This window comes from Ziziphus jujuba, chromosome 1 (genome assembly GCF_031755915.1).
Source record: "Ziziphus jujuba cultivar Dongzao chromosome 1, ASM3175591v1".
NCBI lineage: Eukaryota > Viridiplantae > Streptophyta > Magnoliopsida > Rosales > Rhamnaceae > Ziziphus > Ziziphus jujuba.
The window spans coordinates 47,391,132-47,397,980 of NC_083379.1; the positions used below are offsets into that span (position 1 = coordinate 47,391,132).

At 38.6% G+C, this 6,849-nt stretch overlaps 2 protein-coding genes across 2 annotated transcripts; both read right to left on the reverse strand.

The window, feature by feature from the left end:
* Positions 1–58: 58 nt before the first annotated feature.
* On the reverse strand, positions 59–4,805 carry LOC125419322 (wall-associated receptor kinase 3). Its single transcript, XM_060819850.1, is given in 3 exon segments — positions 59–3,466; positions 3,469–4,199; positions 4,347–4,805. Coding segments are annotated over 3 exon segments (1,242 nt in total). The 5' UTR covers positions 4,486–4,805; the 3' UTR covers positions 59–3,094.
* Positions 4,806–5,453: 648 nt separating this feature from the next.
* LOC132799110 (wall-associated receptor kinase 2-like) lies at positions 5,454–6,287 on the reverse strand. The gene has a single exon (XM_048465074.2). The coding sequence runs from the start codon at positions 6,285–6,287 to the stop codon at positions 5,535–5,537; it is 753 nt and encodes a 250-aa protein (XP_048321031.2). The 3' UTR covers positions 5,454–5,534.
* Positions 6,288–6,849: the final 562 nt, after the last annotated feature.

Here is a 6,849-nt window from a genome sequence, read left to right on the forward strand (position 1 = left end):
TACCTCAATACTGGATTATGCACATGCAGATTTATGGGGACCAGCCAACACACCTACACATGGAGGTAACAAGTATTTTCTTTCACTTGTGGATGATTTTTCCACAAAAGTTTGGGTTTTTCTGTTAAAACATAAAAGTGAGGCTTTTGTTAAATTTAAACATTGGCATTTTTCAGCTCAAAACCAAACAGGGAAAAAATTTAAAAGTGTTAAGAACTAATAATGGGCTGGAATTTTGTAACCTTGAATTTGACAATTTCCGTAAAAATGTTGGAATTCTTAGGCATAGGACAGTTAGTTATATCCCTCAGCAAAATGGAGTTGCTGAGAGGATGAACAAGACCTTACTAGACAAAGTTAGATGTATGTAGCTAAGTTATGGCCTACCAAAACCATTTTGGGGTGAAGCTATCATGATAGCAACTTATTTAGTGAATAGGTGTCCATCAACAGCTATAAAATTTAAAACTCCTGAAGAAATGTGGACAAGCAAACCAGCAGACTATACTAGGCTAAAAATCTTTGGATGTGCAGCATATGCTCATCAAAGTGAAGGGAAACTTGAACCTAGATCATTAAAGTGTGTTTTTCTAGGTTATCCCGAGGGAGTTAAAGGTTATAGGCCGTGGGCGAGAGACTTGAAAGGCTTTAAAACCATCATAAGTAGGGATGTTATTTTTAATGAATATTATGCCCTGCTTGAGTGACAAAGATGCAGGGACAGTATTTTCTACCAAGGATAAGTCAGTTTAGTTTGAGGTGGAGCCATATATGAAGGCAAAGGAGGACCAAATAATCCAAATGGAAATTGAAGCTGAAATACAACTTCTAGAATTGGCAGATGAGCAACCAAATAAAGAAACTGAAGAAGAATCAATTGCTGAAGGCACTAATCCTCTCCAACATTACCACCTGGCCAAAGATAGGCAAAGGAGAGTGGTAAAACCTCTTGTCACATTTATTTCTTCTAACTCCACTATGTTTGCTCTAGTATGTTTTTAGGAACTTGTTGATGAGGAACCTAAGTCCTATTCTGAAGCTATGAAGAGTAAGCATTCCAGATTGTGGTATAAGGCTATATTAGAAGAATTGGAGTCATTACACAAGAATAAGACATGAGTGTTAGTTCCAAAACTTGCAACTCAGAAGGTAGTTGACTGCAAATGGATTTTTAGAGTGAAAGAGGGGATATCAAGTGCTGATCCAGTCAGATTTAAGGCAAGATTAGTTGCCAAGGGATTCACACAGGTACAAGGGATAGATTATACTGAAATTTTCTCACTTGTGATGAAGTACACAACTATAAGGATGATTTTATCATTAGTTGCTCATTTCATTTGGGAGCTGGAACAACTTGATGTGAAAACAGCTTTTCTACATGGTGAGCTTGATGAGATTATATATATGAAGCAACCTGAAGGCTTTGAGGTCTCAAACTCAAGTAAGGAGATGGTTTGCTTGCTGAAGAGGTCATTATATGGTTTGAAGCAATCACCTCGGCAGTGGTATAGGAGATTTGACACTTATGTTTTAAAAGTTGGATTTAAAAGGGTCAGCTATGATAGTTGTCTATATTACAAGGGTGAAAACTATCATGAGTCAGTCTACTTACTATTATATGTCGATGACATGTTATTGACTGGTCAAAGTATGGAGAATATCAAGGTCATTGAGTATGACTTGAAGGCTGAATTTGACATGAAGGAGCTTGGACTAGCAAAGGAAATTTTAGGCATGAATATTGAAAGGGACAGATTAAAGAATCATCTTTTCTTGAATCAGAAAAATTATGTTCAGAAAATATAGTCTAAGTTTTCTATGAGTGCTGCAAATTCAACAAATGTACCACTTAGGAATCATTTCAAGCTATCTACCAGTTTGTGTCCTCAAACCGAAGAAGAAGAGAAAGACATGAATAATGTGCCTTATGCAAGTGCAATAGGGTCTGTCATGTATGTCATGATCTATACAAGGCCTGATCTAGCTCATGCAATTAGTGTTCTTAGTAGATATATGGCAAATCCTGGAAGAAAACATTGGGAGGCTCTTCAATGGCTTTTGAAATACCTTAAGGGGACTTGTGATGTTGGCTTAATATTTAGTCACTGCAAAGAAGGTGTGGTTCTCAAAGGATATGTAGACTCTGATTATGCAGGTGATAGAGATAGAAGAAGGTCAACCCGTTCTTATGTATTTATACTTTGCAATAATTGTATCAGCTGGAAGTCTAGGCTATAGTCAAGAGTGGCTTTATCATCAACTGAAGCTGAATATATTGCTACTGTAGAAGCTATGAAAGAGGCTTTATGGTTAATGGGTTTGCTGCAAGAGTTAAAGCTTTTAGAAGGAGAAGTTATTGTATATTCAGATAGTCAAAGCTCAATTCATTTGTGTAAAAATCCAGTTTATCATGATCAAACAAAGCATGTTGAGGTGAAGTATCATTTCACAAGGGATGTTGTGAATGAAGTAGTTATTGGCTTGGAGAAGATTGCAACAGCATATAATCCAGCAGATATGCGAACTAAAGTGCTTCCAGTTAGCAAACTTGAAACTTGCAAAAGTTTGTTAAGAGTTGAACCTGGCGAGAGGTTAAAATTAGTGAACTGAGAAGTCCAAGGAGTCTTGCACAATTTTCCCTCTCACTTGAATCAAGGTGGAGTATGTTAGTTGTGATTCAATTGAGAGGAGGTCAAAAGTCAACATTTCTTATGGCTTTAGTTGTGAAACGGTGTCGTTGCACTTAAAAAGGTGGTTATGATGAGTCAGCAAGTTAGTTTTCTATTTTGGATATGAAACTGCAGAAACAGAACCAATTTATTCATTCAATTAAGCTCTCGATCAAAAGCAATTTTCAGCTTCTTGTTCTTCTTTCTTTTCTGGTTGTAAACTTCTTTGTTCTCTGAGTTTATCATCTCTTTCTCTAGACCGATTAGGCCATTCTGGGTGAGTGGTTGTAAAAAGGGGTTTCATGGGTGGTTTACAGGGTATAGATAACCATCATAGAGAAAGAGAAGTTGCTGTATTGATCATTGTTCATTGTTCATAGTGCAAGAACTTCTTGGATGGAGTTCACCAAGGATGTAGATCTTTTCTAGATCGAACCTCGTAAAAATCTGTGTGTGTTTTCTGTGTGTTTCTGTCTTTCTTGATGGTGTAAATGGTTTTTCTGTATTGAGTTAATACTATCATCCCCTCTTAAATTCCTGCAACTTTTTGCTAGCTCTGCCACTTCCTTAATTTGCTCCTTGTTCTCTTCCTTGTTTATATTACTCTCAATGACTTCAAAAAGCCAACCTTCTTTCAAGGAATAATGGAAATACTGAGCTAGATTTCTCTCCTCCTCCGGCTTATCGAACATCAAAACCTTCCTTCCTGTAAGTAACTCCACCAGTACAACTCCAAAGCTATACACATCGCTTTTCTCCATTAGTTGATGTGTGTACAAGTATTCAGTTGATGTGTGTACAAGTATTCAGGATCTAAGTATCCAAGAGTTCCTTGCACCATTGTTGCAACTTCAATTTGATCAAGAGGAACCAACCTTGAAGCTCCAAAGTCTGAAAATTTTGCAGTATGATTATCAAGAAGTATGTTGGAGGACTTGACATCTCTATGTATGATTGGCATTGAAGCTGCAGAATGCAGATATGACAATGCTCCAGCTGTTTCTGCTGCTATTCCTAGACAAACTTTCCAAGGCAAATTGGATGCCCTGTTAGCATCATGTATGTGCTCAAACAGAGTGCCATTCGGGACGAATTCGTATAAAAGTAGAGGAACTTGTGTCTCTAAACAACAACCCAACAGTTTAACAACATTTCTATGGTTAATCTGGGACAGCACAATCACCTCATTGATAAATTGCTCAATTTGGCATTGGTCCACATTCTTGGACTTCTTGATGGCAACAATCTTCTTGTCTGCGAAAAATCCTTTGTACACTGTACCGAAACCTCCTCGTCCAATAATCATACTTGTGTCATAGTTAAGGGTAGCCTTTATCAACTCCTGTTCGCTAAAGATCTTGGCAGTCTCGTTGGAATATTGATGTTGTTGTTGGGAGAGTTTTTGTTGCAATATAATTCCACCATTCTGCCGAAAGAACTTTTCTTTAAGCTTGATTAGCTTTCTCTTCTTGAAGACCAAGTACAGCCAAGAGCTGCATATGACTGAGGCAACAAGGCCAGCGGCAACACCTAGATTTGTAAAAAATATATTTTGAGGGAGAGGTCATTCATTATAATTTCAATTACTAAAATAAGTTTCTTCGATAGCAAGCTAGGTGATGAGAAGATATGATACAAAGCAGCAATGTGTGTATCCCATTGGTGTTGTATGCATACCAACAGTTATTTTAATCACAAGTAGTTGATCTTTTGGCTCACATTTAAAACCCCCCTGTTTGTTAACACGCTTCTCGGTTGCTGTGCAGTTATGAGTTGATGTCTTACATTCGTCGATATCTGCATATATACAAGTCATTGACCAAAAAAGAAACAAACATATTAATGGTCGTAAGTGTGACCACTTCTGAAACTATCATCACCAATTAGTGGGAGAAAATGGCATGGAATACAGAACGAAGTATCGAAATTTGCAAGACAAATAATTAATGCGAGTCCCTTTCCTTAATCAAACAAGAAGATTTTACTTTTTACTTTCATGGTTTTTAGATTTGTTCAACTGCTTGTGAAAATTAAAATTATAATTTAAAGAAAAAGTAATAAGAATAGCATCCATATTGTTGAATTTTTGACTCAAAATTGAAGTTAAGCTGGCTTGATATGTGATTTTGAAGGAAAAAATGAGGAAAGGAGGAAATGGGCAGCAAAAGGGGCGTGGGAGCGCGGCACGGTGGTGCAGGGTGCGCTGTTCGGCAGCTGCAGCTTGCTGGCAGCGTGCAGGGTGGGCACACAAGGGCGGGCTGCACCATGCAGCCACATGGGCGCGGGCGCAGCACAGGTCGTTTGACGCACCGAAAAGACCTTCTTGTCCCTGTTTAATGAATAATTTTTCGCGGAAACACAAAATTGAGAAAGAGATACGAAGTGGCCTGGTTTGGTTGGCGAGTCACCGGATGGAACCAACCAAAAAAAAAATTGAGAAAGAGAGGAAAGACGAAGTGGCCTAGCTCGCTCTCGATTGGAGAGTGCCACTACCTGCGTTCAGGACGGCGCAGGTTCGAGTTACCGGTTCAAGTCACAGGATGAGGGGCTAAGGGGACAGCAGGGCCAAAAAAAAAAAGGGGTAAGGAAAAGCTATTGGGTTGTTTCTCCTAGGATTTGCATGATTCTTGAAGTAATAAATTTTTTTAGGTATTTTGTTCTTTCTTTCCATTATTAATCTTTGTTTATGTTTGATTTATTGTTCTTGGTTGGTTGCTGCTTGATTTGCCTTTATCTTGTGATTATATTATTTGATTAAGGTTTTTGTGAGATTTCTTGGTGTCCAGTACCTATTGGTGGATACGTAGTGCACATGCGGTGTTTGATAAACTGTCAAATTTTGGTTGTGCACATCATATATGAATTCTAGAAATATATACCTGTGCAACTATTGGACAAATATGGGTTCCCAGAGTAGCCGTGGTTGCACGTGCAATAGTATCCAGAAAGGTCATCCAGGTTATGAGCAGTGGCATTCCCTCCACAAGTATCATTATCAATAGCCCACTCAAGCACCAGCGGCTGAGTCTCAGGGGTGAAGTTGGCAAGAAAAGCTTGGGAGAAATTGAACCTGTCCTGTTCAACATCGAAGGCATAGCTGCAGGGGTTGAAATGCATTACATCTGTATGATTGGTAAAGCTATAGGTTTGGATTTCAGTGTTCTGGAGGCCAGCGGGAATGTCAGTCTGGCAACAACCAATACCAGAACAAGTACCATTGGCAGAGACTCTTTCCATGCTGGTGCATGTAGTAGTGCAGCCGGTGGAGTAGTTGTTGTTGTCATTCTGGTAGCTCCCCAGAAGATAGGCATAAGAGTCGCAGCCGACGACAATGAAGTTGTTCTTGGAACTGGAGATCGCATAAAAGGGCAAAGTCAGGGTCGGCCGGTTTTCGTATATCAGTTGTCCATCCTGGTCGTAACATGATCTGCCAGCGTACGCCTCGATGCCTATCTCATGATTTTGGATGGATATCTTGGTAACCAACAAATTTTCACCTAGTATGGGTTCCCCTGTGCTGCAGTTGATGAAAAAATTGCTGGGCATGGCACACCTGTCTGGGTGCCAAAAGGTACATAATTTCCAAGTTCCCACAACTTTTATTGTTATGACAATCATCTGGCGGGTCTTCTAGTTCAGCTGATGATGATATGATCAGGAACACTGCTAACACCATCATAAGCATCGTTTCAAGACACCTCAAGCTCACGGCTACCTACCAATTTGGATATTAATCTAGCTAATTATTGATCAGAAGAGAAGGTGGTCATTAATTTTTTGTAGTGGCCGATCTGTTGAAATCTGAAAGCTTTTTGTAGGCACGTCAATGGAAGACTAGAGACCTATTCCACGTTGCAAAATCATGGCTCAGTTGAGAAGTTTTCTTAATGTATATGAAAAAATAAATAGATGAAAGTTGAGAAAATATATTAACATATTTGTGACTTCTTTTCATTTGCTATGTTCTACCTTTGTTTTTACTTTGAAACTTTAATACATTTTGGTGGATAATCATGACTTTTGGGTTGGAAGTAGGAACCTATGTCTGAAAAATGTAACTAGCTCACTCAAGGAAAATTTTAAAAATAAAATAAAATAAATAAAAAATACTATCATACTTAAAACTAATATGATGGACAAAGACGTACGTGCTTGACTTTGTTACACGGTAGTCGTTGTA

What these genes read in the sequence shown, in the direction of transcription:
- LOC132799110 (XM_048465074.2), bottom strand. Translation starts at nt 6,287, where the DNA reads ATGATTGTCATAACAATAAAAGTTGTGGGAACTTGGAAATTATGTACC.